Source organism: Lycium barbarum, chromosome 6, assembly GCF_019175385.1.
Source record: "Lycium barbarum isolate Lr01 chromosome 6, ASM1917538v2, whole genome shotgun sequence".
NCBI lineage: Eukaryota > Viridiplantae > Streptophyta > Magnoliopsida > Solanales > Solanaceae > Lycium > Lycium barbarum.
The window spans coordinates 125180541-125200153 of record NC_083342.1 but is presented as its reverse complement, the minus strand read 5'-3'; the positions used below and the strand labels follow the sequence as shown (position 1 = coordinate 125200153).

At 36.1% G+C, this 19613-nt stretch overlaps 2 protein-coding genes across 4 annotated transcripts; one reads left to right on the top strand and one right to left on the bottom strand.

Annotated features, from left to right (window-relative positions):
* Positions 1-329: 329 nt before the first annotated feature.
* LOC132598643 (uncharacterized) lies at positions 330-9191 on the top strand. 3 transcript variants are annotated; one of them, XM_060311636.1, is made up of 8 exons: positions 330-487; positions 1246-1981; positions 2311-2388; positions 2924-3158; positions 3321-3423; positions 5640-5772; positions 7940-8293; positions 8713-9191. In XM_060311636.1, the coding sequence occupies exons 2-8, from the start codon at positions 1364-1366 to the stop codon at positions 8923-8925; spliced, it is 1734 nt and encodes a 577-aa protein (XP_060167619.1). In that variant the 5' UTR covers positions 330-487; positions 1246-1363; the 3' UTR covers positions 8926-9191. The 3 variants fall into 3 exon arrangements, with proteins under 3 accessions (XP_060167619.1, XP_060167620.1, XP_060167621.1); XM_060311637.1 differs by having other exon boundaries at positions 341-559; XM_060311638.1 differs by having other exon boundaries at positions 341-570.
* A 104-nt stretch (positions 9192-9295) lies between these two features.
* On the bottom strand, positions 9296-18766 carry LOC132598644 (uncharacterized). The gene is made up of 10 exons (XM_060311639.1): positions 18405-18766; positions 17715-17771; positions 15505-15582; positions 14353-14406; positions 13320-13402; positions 12813-12912; positions 12675-12737; positions 11654-11932; positions 10634-10694; positions 9296-10547 (listed from the first exon to the last, which is right to left on the bottom strand). Exons 1-10 carry the CDS (start codon positions 18645-18647, stop codon positions 10429-10431), a joined length of 1137 nt encoding a protein of 378 aa, XP_060167622.1. The 5' UTR covers positions 18648-18766; the 3' UTR covers positions 9296-10428.
* Positions 18767-19613: the final 847 nt, after the last annotated feature.

Sequence of the window (19613 nt, the reverse complement as noted above, 5' to 3'; positions counted from 1 at the left end):
TATTAATTTGAAAAAAAATGCTCTAAGATGTCAAAATTTATTGTATAATAAAATAATATTTATATTATCAATATACATAGCTTAAATTAGATAAAAAGTGGACCTCAAATAGTTTGTTTTCCTAAGTTTGGCCGTTGCTATTTTTACCTAAAATTAAATTTAGAGTGGATCAATAACAGTTTGCAAGTTGCAACTGACCTCTTTAATTAATTAAACCGAGTACTAAATTTGCTGAAAACAAAATTAAGGGGAGCCAGGTGAAACTTCTCAAAAATTGGCGGGTTAATATAAACATATAAAATTGTATAAATAAATGTCATCCCAATGTCGAAGGGAAAAGGTTAAGTGAAAAGAAAAAAAAAAAGGGTTTAATGGTTTTCTTCTGTAATTCGGACATCTCATTTATGTTTTAGGGTCCTTAAAAACCTTAAAATTTTCAAATATTTTCATCTATTTGAAAATAAAGCGAGGGAAAGGCAAAGAAAGAGTAAGCTTTCCTAACTGAAGGCTTAACTACAGAGAAAATACACAAAGTCTTTGGTTCTTGAAGTGATTTGGTGTATGTTTATTGTGGGTTTTTATCTTTGTTCTCATTTGTTGTCTTGTTTTCTATAATGGGGTTTGTTGGTTTATCCAAGATTGTGTCTTTCAAGTTCTTGATATGCTAATTTGCATTTTTAATTCTTCGGTTATGCTGGTCTATCACTATCAATGTAGTTCTTTTCTTGCTAATCAGTTCAGGCTTTGATTTAGATTGGTTTGTTTCTTTTGTTTTCTCTTATATCTTGGTTTTGAGTGGATTCTAGGGTTTGGTTTTGTTTTGCTTGCATTGTTGGTAATTTTAAGGTTTTAGACTTTTTTTTTTTTTTTGTTCTGAGAAGAGATTTAACAATTAGGTGATTTATTATAGCAGGGTGTTTTTGAAGGTTACATCATACGTGTATCTTTAATTAGCTTCTTTTAATGTAGGACTAGCACAAAAGAATTCTTGATAAACGGGAATTTTATTGTAAGTTCTTTAAAGCAATTTTCTTGTTTTGAGATCCATGTCAGGTATTACATATTAAGAAAATTGGTGCTTTTTGCCCAAGTTAGGGCTCTTAAATTTGTGTTGTAATGGATCTCGTATGTGGCTGGTTGCTATTATTTGTTACATGACTACTTATTTTTGTAAAGTTTGCCGCTGAAGTGGATAACATTCTTTAACTTTTACTAACTAGACCCTGCTTATCCTGGTTTTTGTAGGTTTACTAGTCTTTCCCTGCTTGTAGCAGCCTAGTGCCAAATATACAAGGTAGCCGAAGAGTTTCAAGTTTTCAACTGACGAAAGACTGTGCTCACCTGAATCAGTTTTTAAGGAAAGATGAAGCGCCATCGTGGAAGCAAAAAAGGTAGTAAAGCAAAGAAGCCTCGGATAACAGGTACAAGCGAGGGAGGATCTAATAATGGTAGCATGAATACAGAAACTAGTTCTGGTACGGAAGATATTGACAATGATGGAGTTAACTCCGGCGTTGAGGCTGAGACACCTTCTTCTACCGGAACTGATCAACCGGAAAAACCTGTGATCACTAGTTCCAGTGTGCCAAGGGATAAACCTGTAGCAGTTTATGGGCGTATGAAAGTAAAGATCAAAACTTCAAAAACATTAGACCCCCAGCTTACTTCTTCAGAAGTAGGTACTCATAATAGTGATACTGATAAAAGTAGCCAGCAAGCTGGTCCAGAAAAACAGGTTGTTTCTAATGAGAAAATGGAAGACAGTGCAAATTCATTGCCTGAGGCTAATGTGACTACCCCCGGGAATGTGCTAAAAAAATCTGGAGGCATAAAGATTAAGTCTTCAAAAGGCTTTTCTTCAAGCATGAGCCCTTGTAGTAATGCTGAAATGGTGAAGGAAGAGAGGATAAAAAAACAAGAGCCTGAATTACTTCGCCGTGATTTGAGGTTAAACAAGCAGGAATTAGACACTGCTTTGGAGGTAAGCAGGGCAAAGAACCTATTTGTCCTGGCATGTTCACAAGATGCACATTTTTTAACATATTCCATATGGCTGTTAGTTGGTAAGGAAGTAAAAAGCTGAGTGCAAATAGAATTGGAGGTTACCCCTCCATACTAACATTTTTAGCCCCTTCAAGATTTGACGAATATGAGGAATTATATACCTTTTACTTCCTTTTCACCCTTACGTCCACTTAGGGTAACATAGTGTTAACCATGGATTACCATGCTAAGGAGAATCTAAGTCTTAAAGGATATCTTAAGATCATCACTTTTATAATAATTTATTTTTATTTCCTGTTTACTTAGGTTATAAGAAAAATCATGAAAATGGATGCTGCAGAGCCCTTCAATACTCCAGTTGATCCTATTTCTCTTGGAATTCCTGTAAGTACAAAATTTATTTTCTTAAATTTCTTTTATTTCACAGTATGGTTTTCTTAAATTTCTTTTATTTCACAGTATGGGTAGTGTTATCTAGAGTTGGTTTTGGAGGTTCAATTCAATAACCAAAAATCCCATGTCCATGTGAGGGTTTTTGACAAGTAATACAGGATCTTAGAAAATCTGTTTGATTGAATAAAGCTATTGTAAATGGTTCTCGTGTTGGCTGGAAAAAGTCATCTGTCTATTTTGGGGTCAGCATCACTCCGACTTCCATTGAAACGAGTTGCTTGTGGCATTACTAAAGTTCAACATATTACATCTCTAGTCAAATATCAGGAAACTGTTTTATATAGGAATACCCCCCCCCCCCAAAAAAAAAAAATCAAAAAAAAATCAAAGTGATGGCACAAAAGTGTGTAGAGGTCGTAGTCTTTGTCTTCTGCATATTGTCATAAAATCTTTTAGATGCTTTACCTGTCCCTTTTTCCCTTCCTCTAGTACATTAATGAATTCTTCTTCAACTGGTGGGGAGCAGGATTATTTTGATGTTATAGATACACCTATGGATTTCGGGACAATATGTAGTAATCTGGAAAGTGGTGTCAAGTACATGAACTCCGAGGATGTCTATAAGGATGTGCAATATATATGGAATAACTGCTACAAGTATAATAATAAGGGTGATTATGTTATGGAGCTCATGAAGCGGGTGAAAAAGAACTTCGCAAAGTACTGGTCAGCAGCTGGCTTATACAGTGATCATCTGCAAAGTAAATCTCTCCCGTACCTTAATATATTTTCATATCAGTATCAGTCTACTGAATTCGGTTATATGCTTGTCTTTCTTTTCTGCAAGCTTAGCAATTAAGCTTTGTTCATCAATTAAAACTGTTGTTAATCAGCATTTAACTCACGTCTTCTTACCTTATTAGGTGCCGAAAGCAGTCAAATTAAGGACACTACACCTTCAAGTCATGGAAAAGAACCTACAAAAAGTGGTTCTTTAACTCACAAAAACAACAAAAGGGCTCAAGGGTATGTTGCTCTATTTTTTTTTTTTTTTTTATGTACTTCTCTCATTGGCCATCACTTATGTGCTGGGTCTAGATATGTTTGTATGACATAAATGTGGAAAACAACAAAGAGGTTTTTTTTTTTTTTTTTTTTTTTTAGTAAAACCTAAAAACAACAAAGAGTTCACAATGCTTCTTAACTAGAAAAAGAACAGGAGAGGGTTACCCTAGTGGTAAAGACACCTCCACCTCCAACCATAAGGTTGGTGTTCTAGCCACCAACGGCGCTAAGTGGGAAGGACCACTGTCGGGCTCCTGGACAGGTAGCTTGACAAATGCAGTTTACAGTATCAGTTAAGAAAGTTTCTAAACCAGGAAAAGGTTTATAGAGATGAAAAAAACTTATGCGTTAATAGTGCAATTTTTTATTGATAAGGGTTGTAGGAGATGGAAGATGATACATCACTGAAAATTATATCTATCTTCTAAAGCATAAAATGGACAGTTATACTCCTATCAAACCCAGAAATCTTAATTGCTATATTGTGAAGTCTCAGGAGATGTTCGCTTTTATGAAACAACTATGTGCCACAACTAATCTTATTCTGCTGCATTTACCATATCCCATCCCCCCCCCCCCCAAAAAAAAAAAAAAAGGTATTCTTCCGATAATTGGCTGAATGAATCCTTTTCTTTCCCATAATTTTAGGCAAAATTTATATGTCCAAGAAGATACTTTCTGTCATGAAAAAAAAAAAATCTTAGATGGTAAACATCCTTTGCTTCCGTTGGGAAAATGCATTCATGCTGGTGACACTAAGTAAGCCATTTAGTGGTGGAGAATCGATACTTGTGGCATTGACTGGATGGGTGGGGGGATGTTTTCCATAGAAGGACGAAATCAAGGATGAGGTGAGCAGGAGAAGCGGAGTTCAATGGCTGGGGTATGAGATGGGAGAGAACCATATCATGGGAAGGGAAAGGGAGGTGGAACAATTAGAGCGGGCTTTCCTTGATCCGTCTTATATATGATAACCAAAGAGGTCTCTTTGTGTTCTATTCAGTGGGAATACTACCCAGAGCCTGACCTGCCCTTGTCCATTGGAGTTAAGTTATCCCTCAACTTTTTATTACAATCCTCAAACTGACTTAGTCCAGAGAAACCAAAAAGACGTATGAGATACTGGATTAATCTAATCTGCCCTATCCCAGAGGCTAATAATAATTTTACCAAATAACCTCTATTTATTTTTAATAATCTACAGTTGGCCTAGCTTCAATACCCCGATGGACTTTTCAACCAAGGTTTTGTAAAAGGAGATTCTCTTTTACATAGATTAGGAGAGTTTGGAGTACAGCATTTAAATTTAGGACTTAATATAGGATCTAAAAACTCTAAAGCAAAGTAAGAAAACAAATTTGATTTCATAAAAGTTGGAAAATGCTGGTACTCCCTCTGTTTCAATTTATTTGTCTTACTTTCCTTTTTAGTCCGTTATAAAAAAATGCCTCTTTCCTTTTTTGGCAACTCTTTAATTCCAACTTTCCACATGGCATGTTTAAGACCACAAGATTAAAGGGCATTTTGGTACATTCTACATATCTTTAATTTAAGACCACAAGAATTAAAAGTCTTCTTTACTTTCTTAAACTGCATGCCAAGTCATAACTAGACAAACAAACTGAAACGGAGGGAGTAATACATTTGCCTGATGATTTTCCGATGTGAAACAAAATTAGTACTGGCCTGGTGAAAATTACAATTAAGAGATACAAATATTTCGTAATCTGAATGTTGTAGAGTCTTATTTGAGTGGTTTCTAGATCATAACGTCGCCCAATCAGAAAATGCATCTCACATCTCTGCCTTATTTAAGTGGTTTCTAGATCATAACGTCGCCCAATCAGAAAATGTATTACACGTCTCTGCCTTATTTAAGTGGTTTCTAGATCATAACGTCGCCCAATCAGAAACTGTATCACACGTCTCTGCCTTATTTAAGTGGTTTCTAGATCATAACGTCGCCCAATCAGAAACTGTATCACACGTCTCTGCCTTAAATTCTCTGTTTAGAAAGTATTAAAACCTACTCCCTCGGATTTTTCCATATGTTTTGGTTTGTGCTATAGACTGGTGAAGCTACAAATTCTCCAGAGGTGGTACATCTGGTACCAATTTACTGTTACCGTCACTGGAAGTGTAGCTTTTTTTCTTGATTTTGTTGGACTTCTTTTCAGGCTCAAGAAGCACAAGGAAGGCTGCCTTTGTGCTATATGTGTGATGATACGGCGCAGGCAGGAGCGGGAGGAGAGCACTCGGCCGTTGGATGACCAAGCTAGTGATGATTATCCAGATGATACGAAGCCCGAGGTACTTAAAGCCTTTTTAGCTATGCTGATTTTATATATTTCTCGGTTAATAATTTTTGGAAATATTTTATAGTTGAGGGCTTAGATTACGGAGTCAGTTAGAATCAGTAGATAAAGAAGAGAACCTCAACCTACTGTGGGTTCAAGTTGTAATATGCACATTCTAAAACAGAATGTAAGAATACATAATTACAGACTAGGAATCTTCTTAATTGATCCTAAATGATCTTATTTGATCTTAGACAATGCATTTGCTTAATTGGTATTTAAGTTGAATAATAAATACAAAATTATTAACACTCCCCTCATGTTGAAATGTACGTATGGTATATTCTTAGCTTGTTGCAATTGTATTTGATATAGGAATTTAGAAGTACTTTGTAAGACTAATACTACTCCTTCCGTCCCAATTTATGTGATGATGTTTGATTGGGTACGGAGTTTAAGAATGAAAAGAAGACTTTTAATCTTGTGGTCTAAAATAAGGCATAGATATTTGTGTGGCTATAAATCATCTTATTAAGGGCAAAATTGGAAGTTTAAAGTTAAATTGTTGCAATAGAAAGGTGACATTCTTTTTGGCACTGACTAAAAAGGAAAGAGTGTTGCATAAATTGGGACAGTAATACCCAGTCATTTGAAATTGATGAAGCTCGTCGTAATACCTCCTGATTCAGTCTTTTGCCTGACAATCTGTCTATTTGTGCTTCGTTTTTTTCCGTTAAATACGGGATTTGAAGCCTTATGTTGTGCAACTTCTCACAAAGTAGTGATCAGTTTCTCTTTTCCTATAAAAATCAATTGTTGAAGAAGCTGCTTTAACCATATCAGCTCACATGTAGCTGTGGACATGGCTCGAGATGCTGCATCTGGACCTAATGAGTCCATCACATCATACATTTTGCTTTTCTAAGATATAAGATCTCCTGGATTGAAGATACAATATCCCGAAGTCGGCCATATTTCAGAAAGGAGATCCAGCACCAATCTGCATCAGAATTCCCACCAATATGCGAATGCCCCTGTCCTCATGTAGACCTTGATACATTCCTTAGGATTCAGATTACTGCATTTCAGTCACTCTCACAAAGAGTTTGAAGGAACTGAGTAACCACACATCAAATTAAATGTTGAGTTGTGTAATACTGAGATAATAAAGCTTGCCAACAAGGTTACGGTGTTGGTCCTGTGTCTGTCAGAGGTTCTTTCTAGCAATAAACTTAACATTCGAAAAACCATTAGGTATCAATAGGTTTGCGCTTCTTTGTGAAATGATAATACCATCGTTAAATTGTGCCACCTAGATGCCTAAGTGTTTGCAAATCCTTAGTCTGGAAAAAACTTGTGAGATATTGAAGTCGAAAGATACTTTCATGATCATCACTTGTTATAACGATGTCATCAATATAAACAATACTTTGGAGAATCTATGTAAATTACTGATAATTGGCTTGACGTCAGAACATACTAAATTGTCGGACAACAAAAGCTAAACCAACCAAACCATGCTTTGTAGATTGCTTGAGGCTATAAACGCTGGTCTCCTAAGAAACAAACCTTGTAATTGTTCCGTGTATACTTTCTTAGCAAGTTTTTCACATAAGAAAGATTCTTTATTTCCAAGTCATGAAGAGAGAAGAAATTGTTACGGTGTCTGGATGGTGTTATTTGTTGTCAGTTCAAATGATAGATGTCAGCATAAAGCAGAAGATTCAATTATAATTTAGATGATTTAAACAATATGTTCCACCTCTTTCGTACACTTCATGGCTGGTGAAATTATAAAATCACCTCTCCAAATCTAAAGACAATGGGAATTGCAGTCAATCTATGATAAGGTAGGCAGTAGGAAATTGTTAATGAATTAGTCTAGTGTTGACAAAGCTAGTAAAATTTGGACGGGAAAAACGTGCAGAAGAAGGGGTTTTTTTTTTGGGGGGGGGTGGGGGTGGGGGTGTTGAGAGAACAAATTTATATATCTAACCGGGAAAAGAAAAGAAAAAAACAACCAAAGGTCTAAAAGATGAATTCCGGACTTTGCTCCGCTTGGCTTCTGGATATCTTGCTGGTAAAGATGTTACTCTGTTTCCAAAAACTTTGTGATCATTCTGATAGTGCTAATACAATTTCCTTACTAAATGTTCTTTCTCCATTTTCTTTCTGAAAAGGAAACTTCACCTGGAGAAAGTCGAGAGTACACCTCATCTAATATGGAGAATTCACCAGAGCCAGATGTTGACACCATTATGCAAGGAAAAGGAGCAGAGAGAAAGTTAACTGAAAATCAGGATGCTTTACATGAGAATCTAGGGGAAGGAACGGGGAGTGAAATGGGAGTCCAAAGTAAAAGAATGAGGGTCTCTTCTGAGAATTTGCAGTCAGGTTATGTATCTGTAGATGAGCAGAAATCACATCATCAGAAGCAAAATGTGGAGCCAGGTGGAGATTTGCTGAATGACAGTCAAAAAGAAAATCTGCGGCATGGGGATGAAAATGCTGCAATTGGGCAACAGAGGCCAAAGGTAAGCAATTTGAAAGTTTGCTTCCAGTATGAAAAAGGCTCGTTCAGATATCTGGGATCATTATATATTAGTTCATTCTTCAATACCTTATTATTCGCGAAATTGCATAGTCCTACTTGAACGGCAGCCACTGATTAAGAGCTAAGGATACACACTGAAGAAAATGCTCTTTGAAGAAAAAATACAAACATAATAACCTGAGTCACCAGGCACTTATCCCATTCCAGTGAAAGATGAACCTATATTTATCATTTTTCTCATTTTGTCCTTTGGAGAAAACTGAGCTATCAATAATGTTTCTCGTCAGTCTAAGAGGATTCCTGTTGGTAATGTTATACCAGGTTTTACAGTGCAAGGAAGGTTAGTAAATAAATTTATTGTATTGTAACTCTGTTTTGGGTGATGAATATTTTGAACAGGAATTGCAAGACAAGCATCAGAAAGCCAAGATGTTGGAGAACTTGCGTTATCTTGAAAATCCGTCAGTTATGGAGTTATCACGAACCCTGTTTGCTGATGATAAAAGATCTGTCTGGAATGGACCACATTCGCTAGTTAAGCGTAAGGGTTCTTCCCGCAAGAGCTCCATTAATGCAGCTGTTTCCATGTTGATGAAGCAGGGTGATTCTTAATCTTCTCAGATGGTATTGACCAATGAATATGTGATTCCGAAGTTTTGGAAAAGACCAATACCATTGCCTTTTCTTTTCTTAGAAGGGTCATACTGTAGGTCGAGTTTTTTATGAGGGTAATAAACTCTCCCGTTAGCTTCTCTCTCTCTCTCCTCTTTTCTTTGTAAACGCAGGAATTAGGACTACAACTGGCGAAGTGGATGCTTTGTAGATTGTCTGGCATTTACTATTCAGGAATAATGATATAACGCATTTCAGTTCCATAAGCGTTTACCCTTACTGCAATTATCTTCTACACAAGCTGAAATTGCCGAGCCATTTTGCAGAATGAAAGATCATTGAACAGCTAATGTAACATAACACTGGAAGCAAAGGTAAAATTAACAGGACATAAGTGCATAAATGATATCAGCAGGCTGATTCCTGTAATTCAGAATTACATAAAGTGAACTGGAAGCACAGGCGAAATGAACTAAGCGCACAAAATGAACAGGCTATCACAGAACCACATCCTAGAGTATTGCTTTTATTTTCTATCCAGACCCTACTAGAGCAAAATCTGTTCTAGTAATAGATATTTTGATTAGTTGGGTTATGGTGGATCAACTTTCACGAATATCTCATCTAGGGAGTTAGAACATATTATGGATTTTAAATTGATGATTATGTAGTCTTTGGCCACTGGTTGAGTAAGATGACTGATACTCGTGATCATGTAGATAATGATTATGTACGTTTGGTTGAGAATGCTAACACATTGACTCTTTCACCGATTAATTTGAACGTCCTAGACAGACATGTTCCTTGCCATCTAGGTCAATGCGTAAAAATTTAGAGCTTAAAAGGGACAGTAACTAAAGTTGTTGCTGCTACTATTTTCATCTATTGGATTGTCTTCGCTCATAATTTATACGTTGACCTGAATAGTAAGGAACATATCCGTCTTGGACGTTCCAATCAACCGGTAAAAGAGTCAACATGTTAGCCTTTCTCACCCTAACGGTGACATCATCATCATGAATATCAGTAATCCCACGCAACCAGTATCCAAAGACTAACCATCAATTATAAAATCCATGATATGTTCTAACTCCCTACATGATATGTTCATGAAAGCTGATCCACAATAACCCAACAAAACAAAATATCTACTGATACCCACTACTTGCATCCACCATATGCTAAAAATGGTACTACTAGTTGTTAACAAGAAGCTGCTCAAGCCGCTCGATCAAGAAATACATGCTCAAAGACCACCAAACTAGTTCGTTGGGAAATACTTCTTATTGGCTTTGATAAGTCTCAGGAGGCGGATCAAATTTGAAGTGTCAAAGATAAGGACCCATCGGTCTTGCTGCTGTGATGGATTTTGCTACGATACGTCTTCTGAAATGATGCATCAAGGACTAAAATAATCCACCATATGCATCAAAGCTGTTCAAGCCATTCCATCAAGAAATAAATGCTCACAGAACACCAAATTAGTTCGCCAGGAAATACTTCTTATTGGCTTTGACAAGTGTCAGGAGGCAGATCATATTTGACGTGTCCAAGATAAAGACCACAAGCAGGAGCCATCGGACTTGCTGCAGTGATGGATTTTGCTTCAAGGATGCGTTTTACTGAAATGATGCATCAAAGAAGAATTAGTGGCCAGACTAAAAACTACTGTATCTACTGACATCAAACATTTTGCATAAGAACATACCATCTGGAACTGTTAGATCTCCAGCCCCAACTGATTTAAGGACTCCAACAAGCAGCCTAACCTGCATGAGATAAAGAGTTGTTATGTGAAACCTATTTGGTGAAGATTGACAAATCTGATGATATATTCATCTTTTTAAAAAGAGACAAATTTGATGATATATATGCTTAGTACTAAATGCATGATTCGGAAGCTTGCACATGTTATTCCCATGTCTTAGTATTTCTGTATTAATATCTATGTATTAGTCTCTATCCATCAACTCCACTTCCTCTTTTGTTTGAACTCAGAATAAAACTTTATGCCGCTCAAAAACTCATGAACAAACCTCAAAAAAAAAAAGGAAAAAAGGACAGAAGTCAATACAGTAAAAGTAGCATGAAACACTGCAAACCCATCTCATGAGACACGATTAACTTGGCAAGGAGGCAGATAAGTTGGTTCTACTTAATTGCCAAGGTTCATGGGTAAAGAGGCCAAAATACTTTGATTACTTCTATTTTGCAAACACAATCATACCTTATGTAGCAAACATGCTAATTAAAATTGATTTATCAATATTAGAATCTAGATGATTAATACCAATTATTCAACAACTTTGATTGGTTGATATGAGTTGATTTTCTGTTACGGTAAATTGATGAAACAATAGTCAGCCCAATGGCTCTGCTGCAATAGTTATAACAAAAATTGAGAAAATGTCCCCTTATCATTGGCGATTAATTACAAAGAAGAATATCCAAAAACAATGTCAAAGTAGATTCTTGGATCAAATAAAGGTTCCTAGTGACATTATATTCAACATTTAAAAAAAATCACAAATCTAGAATACGGAAGTGCTTCACCTAATAAAAAAGACTAATAGTAATCTGTTATAAAAACTTCTCCTTTCCCATGTCCAATTTTTACACTCCATTTATTACTTACTCATTAGTATATTTGTAGGCTGGGGAGGGAGAACGATAGGAGTAAAACAGTAAAAGTGAAGCCAATAACATTTGGAAGAGGCAAAATACCAACCTGATGGTAAAGAAAAGATCGTGCCCTTGCGGTCACCACCAAGCAACGGTGTCTTTTTCTAAGGCCAAACTCTTGACAAGCCTGACCATTTGAACCTTCCGACTTCTCTTCATTGGCGTTCAAAGATATATGGGACTGGTTGGTGTCTGAACCCAAGGATACCGTTGTATCCTCCATCACTCTACTGCCCTTTAGTCTCTCTGAGACCGATGGAAAATAAGGAGTTGAAACGACCTCAGTAACATTAAGTTCTTCCAGAGTTCTGATGGGCGAGTTGGCCTGTTAATGTTGACAATGTTAAGACCTAAACATTAAATGTTAAGTTCATTCAAATTTCTCTATAGGAATACAGCAAGAGTAGAAAAGAAGGATGGTAGGAGAAGTAGAGAAACTAGCCATGAGCTACTAAGATTACAGCGAAGTTCCAGCTGAATCGACTTAGGCGTAATTAGCATTTTCACAACAGAAAAAAAGTACGCCGAACGTCCCAATTTGTGTGGCATCATTTGACTAGAGACGGAGTTTAAGAAAGAAATGAAAGACTTTTGATACTTGTGGTCTATCTAAAAAAAGCCTTAAGACATTTGTGTGGCTATAAATCATCTCGTTAAGGGTAAAATGAGAATTTTTAAAGTTGCAAATATAGAGAAGTTACATTCTTTTTGGGATAAACTAAAAAAGGAAAGCATTCCCACATAAATTGGGACAGAGGGAGCACAGTATTTTGATTATATCTTGATTTTGAACTATACTTACATATCATTCAAGCTGTTACAAGGCCTATTTTCACATAATACAACTCGAAATGAAGTTTATTTTGTAGACATTATTCATCCATGTCATGGAAATGACGCCGCCTCAAGAAGGAAGCCCAGCTAGCATTAGAGGACAATTAAAATTATGGATCTCCTTACAGTGGCGAGACTTCATCCCATAGTCCAGTTTCTAGTTTTAAGGTACGCATGGAAAATCAAAATTAAATAAAAAAACACTGCATGTGGCCAAGGAAAGAAAAGTTGACCTGACAAGCAGCTGCTCTGAAAGAACTGAAGTCATGACGTCCAACAAGAATGTTGCATGCCTTCTGGAAATACACAAACAATTTCGTTATATGGGATCATAATACCAACCTTAAAAATGATATGTGCAGCTAGTCAACCTGCATGGCAAGAAGATCCAGATTCTCAGGCACATGCCAAGCCCGGTCTCTCTCAAAGCTTGATACTGGCTCCGGCCCAGAAAACAAGCGGTAGAAGTACCTAAAACAAGATTCCCAATAACCAGCACTCAATCATTGATCTCATAAGCACAAGCGTCACACGGAAAGATGGGGAAAAACAAATTTAGCATACAGTTAAGTATGTGAAGGGGATAATCGAATAGAGTGTTTCAGCACCTTATGCGAATAAATAGTTACTTTTGAATATAACCACTGTTATCCTGTTAAACATCGACTCTCAAAATGGATTAAAGAACCAGGAGCAGCAACATACATACAGATAAATAACACCATCCTAGCTGGACAGAAGACTATTCACTGCAGCTAACCTTACCCACACACATCACAAAAATCAATTTTAAGAGATGGGATGTCACATGGATCATATATGGATGTACAGATTGACTATACAAAATAATTCTACGTAATCAAGATATTGGTGCCTACGTGCGTTCTTGAGCTTTGTATCTGGCATGAAAATCGGGTGGAACACGCCGAACATCAATAACCATTATATCACCCTCATTCTTCTGCAACCAAACCATAATGAACAAAAATGGTCAGTACCTCCACATAGAAGATTAAATACCAGCTTGGGAACATGAATTACTTAGTTGAACTATCAATGATTACTTCTAGTTGTTTGGTACAGAAATTAGTTGGTATATAGGCCTTTCCAGCCCTTCCTCTTTTTTTTTTTTTTGAAACTTCTCTTTTATGTTCCAACCGTGGGAAATGGCTCTCGTCCTTCCACATTTACTTTCACTACTCCTACCTGATTGAATTGTAATCGAATCCATGGGAACTGACTGTCTCATACATTACAGTTTTGCCCCTATAAGTCTATATAACCTTGTTCACCACATAAAAGAGTTCTAGTTTATTTTCCATGTAAACTCCCTTCTTTTTTTTGCCAAAAATTTTGCTTTTACACTGACCAGTTATATCGCCCGTGGTCCATTTGAACCAAAATTATCCAAGTATGAATTCAATAGCGACCTTTGTATTCCACACTACATGGTGAAAGCTACAAATTGGCTGTAACCCACATGGAGAGATGATGGTGCGATAGATGTGGTAACCCTGTGCATTTCAAAAGAAGATGCAAACCTTTTGGAAGCTTAAAGTGAATGTAATGACCTTCATACTTTCTCTAATTAAGATTAGGTGCATTGTGAGAAAAACACTTTAGCCCACCAAAACTGTCCAACAGTTGCATGCTGTGCACTAAGGATGAGATTATTAGACAACTCTAAAAACTCTGCAGATTCATTCTACAGAGATAGGAGAGCTTAAAGATTGGAACTTTGACGAGCCCCCATACGCGCATAAAAAGAAGAGAAGTCCCCAAATAAAAAGAAACAGAAAGATAGTTCCTCAAGCAAATTCATGGGAATATCAGCAAAGTTCAAAATCAAGACTTTTGGAGGATTGTACAAAATTACAAATATCAGGAATCAGAATTTGTTAGATAATAGACCTGTAAAAAGTGGTTCACAGCTCTTTTTACCACCAAAGGTTCATGAGGAGGTAACTGCATGAGAAAAAATCAAGCAATAAGGATTTAACAAAGCTAACTTAATTGGATAAGAGGTAGAAACAACTTTAAAAGACAATTATTTAGTACTGGAATCAAGCAGACATGGATAGTGTGGAAACAATATAGAGGTTTCATATACCGACTCCAAATGATTTTGAGATTGAGGCATAGGATTGATTGATTGAACAACTAGTTTTACATCATTAGTAAAGTAATTTTATGAAAGCCAATTGTACGTATGGAAGAAAGAATAAATAGGATTCATATTACTTTCTTCTGGATACTGATTACCAAATAGTTTTAAAAAAAAAGTGGACACAGTTCATAAAGAGAGTTAGAATGAAGAGGAAACAGACTATCTTTCTTCCGAATACTAATTACCAAGAATTTGAAGAAAAGTTGGATATCGTTGATAAAAAACCATTGTTATTCTGTTGACATCATGACGCATCCACATGTTCTTTGGCCAGTGTCAATCCATGACACATCCAAGTATTGAACTGTCAGGCGGCAGGAAATTGATGTCAAATAATATGAAATTATAAAAAGTCAAACTTGATGGGCATAAAACCAGAATGTATTAACCACAGTTCCAAGACATGTATAAATCTATCGATGTCTGACATGTCTCTAACACTCAAGATGATAATATTGGATAGTTCATGTTCCCTCATCTAGAACTGTTGTTCTCCACAAAGAAGAGATACTATATAAAAGCTCATTGCAAATAAACTGGAACTCAGTGTCAACTTTTTACTGCATAGAAGGTCCACTTCCTTTTCTTAAAAAAATTTATCACAGGTTATGGATAGTGCAGGTCAGCGGCAAGATTTAGTATGAGGTCATGCAGTTAAACAAATTAGAATTTAGTTAGAGGCTTATATATTTGCAAGGAATAGCTGAAAATTGGTCACTCAATCGCTAGTATAGAAAAGAATGCGGGGCAAATAATACAACCTAACAGAAACAGGATGATAGCAAAATTTCACTGCATTAAATAAAGGATTGAAGGTGCTCGTGCAGTGCAGATATTGTGGAACTTCCGTTAGCATAAGATGAGCATTTTATTAAAAAATACAAATAGAAAAGTACCACTTCACCAGGTTTCCTTTTGCTTATCCTTTCGACATCTACATGGCAAACATTTGATAAAGCATGTACTCCAGCATCCTAAAGATAAATCCAAGCAAGTTGTAAGTGTGTTGATATTGAACATTTTGGAAACTTCCCGAGAGCTAGAAAGAAGACATAGATAACAAGCTTTCGCAGGAAATGAGACCCACAACAGAAAGGAAAGAACATAACTAGTAAAAGGATCTCCCCGGAAAGCGACAGTCATTTTTTTCTCTTTTGAAGTCGCACATCTCTACAGAGTATGTTATACAGTCGTAATTTCTAAAATAATCTTTTTAATAACCAAGAAATCCCAGAAGGGTTAGGATGCACTATTCGAAACTCGCTGGATCATCAACCCACTCCTCTACCCTTCTCCACTTAAATACTAGGCTTTTCTCAGCAGCAGAGTTCAAACTGTGACGTGTGCATAACCAACAGGCTACATATCACATGTTGCGCTCTTTTTTTTTAATAAGGTACGTGTTGCGCTCTTAGCACTAGATCAAAGCCCTGGGCGTTATTTCTAAAACTTTCATTAAATTAAATGTTCTTATATCAAAGCATCAGATACTTCCCAATAGAGAGTCTTCACGACTTTTATCTGGCTAATGCATGTAGGTTGCTATATCCATGAATCTCAGCCAGAATTAAAATCAAAGCCATTGCATCTTCCTTTTTTGTGAATAAGAAACTTGCTTGGTAGATAATGAGCTCGTGCCTCTATCCTTTTCCACTTAAATACCAGACTTGGTTCATTGGCAAACCCATAACGTGTACCTAGGACACATCCCCGGCAAAACTACTTTTCATCCTTTGTGTTTGAACCAAAGTCCTGGACGACTGAGCTCCATTATCTAATTGAAGTCTATAAAATGCGACAATTTTTCATCCAATGACCAATGTATGCACATTAACCATAAAAGCCCTGTTCCAACATTTCCACGACAATGTTGGGGCTAATATCTACATCAAACTCTACCAATTCAGAGAAATATAATATGATGGAGATGGACACCTTGTGCTGCTTAACTTCATTTTTGTCATTTTACATTTTTGTACACAATGCCTTAATTTAAGAGAAAGGAACTAAATAACTAAAAGACTGCAGTTAATAAGGGGGTCTGCTATTGTTAACTCCGTACGACAAAGTAATTGAAGAGAGTCGATACTCATTTAATAAACCTCCTTTTAGAAGTCTTTTTTTTTTTAATGACAGAAGTCAATTTATTTTTTCTTTTACTTTTCTAAAGAACCACTATCAGATGCTATTTCGCTCTCTTGTTGTACTACCATGGAACTTTTACTCGACCTTCTTTTGGCTTTAGAAGGTTGTTGTGAGATTAAGAACCATTTCGGAACTCTAGATGAATGGGCATTCTAAGGCAGGACTTTTAGAGATTTCCCCTTCTTTTCCTTGATATTGATGAGAGGAACTAATTCCATTTTGGGCGAATTTGTGCCTCTTCCTTACGAGTTACAATACCTTACAGAAGATATTTCTTTGACACCTCTCATTGTCCAGTGATTTCAATTGCAAGTTTCTGCCAATGATAAAATAGGGATGGAAGAAAATAGAACTGATTTATATAGTTCTACTGAAATAACTGAATACGGACACATAGGAAAAAAGGTGGAAAACCAGAAGGAGAGGGGGTAAGAGCTAAGTTAACTCGGACTCTTCGAAAGTGTTGCCGCACCTGTGTCGGATCCTCCAAAAATACACTACTTTTGAAGGGTCCGACACGCACCCGACCGACATTTTTGGAGAGTCCGAGTAACTTAGGGTAAGAGTATAGATGAGAATGTGTAAGAACCTGCTACAATACTACTATTCCTCCAATAGCAGTAAGTAAGGGGTACATATTTCATAGAAAGGAAAACAACATGTTGTTAGAAGTCTAGAGGAAAAACTCATATTGATATTTCCATATTAAGTGGATTCTTTTTCTTAGTATTATTATTCTTTTTAAATTTGGTAAGGACTTCCATATTAAGTAGATTTAAATTCAAAAGGTTGAATTTTGAAGACAAATCATAAACACTTCCTAATACTCAAAACAACCAATATCGCATCTGAGCTCCGGAGAATCCACATTACATTTCTGATGCAAGATATGAAACAGGTTATAACAATACATTCACACATGGTTAGGCATAGCTTATTACAGTTAGAAAAAAAAACTTACAGTTCGACTCGAGCAAAATACTGATACTGGCTGTCCAACAAACTTCTTGAAGGCTTCCTGCATAAGAAGAAAAGAAGAGTAAAATTCAATATCTTATTGCCATTTTCACACCAAACACTGACATAACTAAATGCCACCAATATATACATGTGCTTGTGTAGCAGGTAGATGACCAATCATCAGAGAATTTTCCAACATGTATTCTCAAAATCAACAGATAAGAAAAGATGTTTCTCAAGTGATGCATTTATCCAACAGAAAGGGTCATATACAATCGAAAATAAGCTATAGTTACCCTCCGTTATACTTTTTCAACGAATATACCCCTACAGGTAACAGTCGTACTTTAGAGTTATATTTACCCCTCACCCGTGAAAACTAGCTATATTTACCCCTCACCGGTATCAAGAGATGCATTTATCCAAAAACGGAAAGCCTTACTCACTAACATATACTCCCTGCTTCTCAAAATACCTGTCGTCCTTACTAAAATACTTGTCGTTTTATTTAACTAAGACAAAATTAAGTAACTTTTTGTCCATTTTACCCTTGTATTAGTAGCCACACCTAAGATCATTGATTGAGTTGAGATATGTTAAGAGGGTTAAAACGGCCAATATGTTACCCTTATAAATGCTTTCTGGCGTGTAAATGAAAAATGTGACAAGTATTTTGGGACGGAGAGTTAACCTGAAGAACACCAACGACAGTTCTGCAATTAGGTTGTTGCTGTGCACCAGCAAAGCGAGTTCCTATGTACTCTATTGCTATAAGGTAACGCTGTAGCTTAGGATTAGGATTCATTGTTGACTCTTCCTCTTCCTCTTCCTCTTCAACGACGTCGTTTATCTTGGCGACTTTCGACGGCCGTAGATCGACCGAGTGCTTAGTAGTTTCAGAGATCGACGGCTCTGATTGATCGTCGTTTGTCATTGCAGAGTTGTGTACGTTCGAAATGTAACGAGGGTTTAAGGGAATGACTTATGGATCCGTCCCAACTACTTTTAATTTTCAAACCGTTTCTCTGTAAATAATACTATTTGAAATATTTGAAAAGAATATTCAAATTTATTTTACTATTTTTACTCCAATATCAACTTCAAAAATTTTTGTTCAAACATAACTACTCCTCTAGTATGAGTTATATATATGGAATTACAACTCTTCAACTTAACTTTAGAAAGCAAGAAAAGTCTATTTATAGTTGTGAATGATTAGAAAAGATTCGTGATTCCGAAATTAAATCGTGATTGGCAGTCATCGAAATTTTGAAAAAAAACAAAAAGATCTTATAATCCTAAATGAGAAAATTTCATGGTGGGGTTGAAGGGGGCAAAACTAATCCATGCAAAATAAGCTAATCCTCTTGGAAGCAAACTATGATCACCCAAAATCAATCAATCGAATGGACGTTGTAATGAAACTAATATATTGAAAATCTAAAGAAAGAATTCTATGAAGCTATTTTTGGTCTTATAGCTCTAACATTTTATTTACACTTATTAAAATAGAACATTCTAATAACCACATAGATGCATTTGACACTATTGAAATATATTTCGTAACATTCCTTCGTACTTCTTTATTTATGACATTAAGTTTCTCTTGGTTAAATTTTGTGATAAAATTAATAAAAAGTTAATTGTACATATCTATAATCTCTGCAAAACCAACGGCTACGATTGTGTAGCAAATCTTTTTCTTACTAAGAAAAATTAGTAATTTTGTAACTAATGATCAAAGGTCTAAAAATAATAAATCCAACGGTTGGAGTTTTTAAAGAACGGTAGCTGATCTCAACATAGTGGGTCTTGGAAATAACAACTGTCTGCCTTCTTATTTCAATACTTATACGCTATCGTCTGTGAGTTGGAGGCTCAGGCTGTTGCTGGGTTGGGT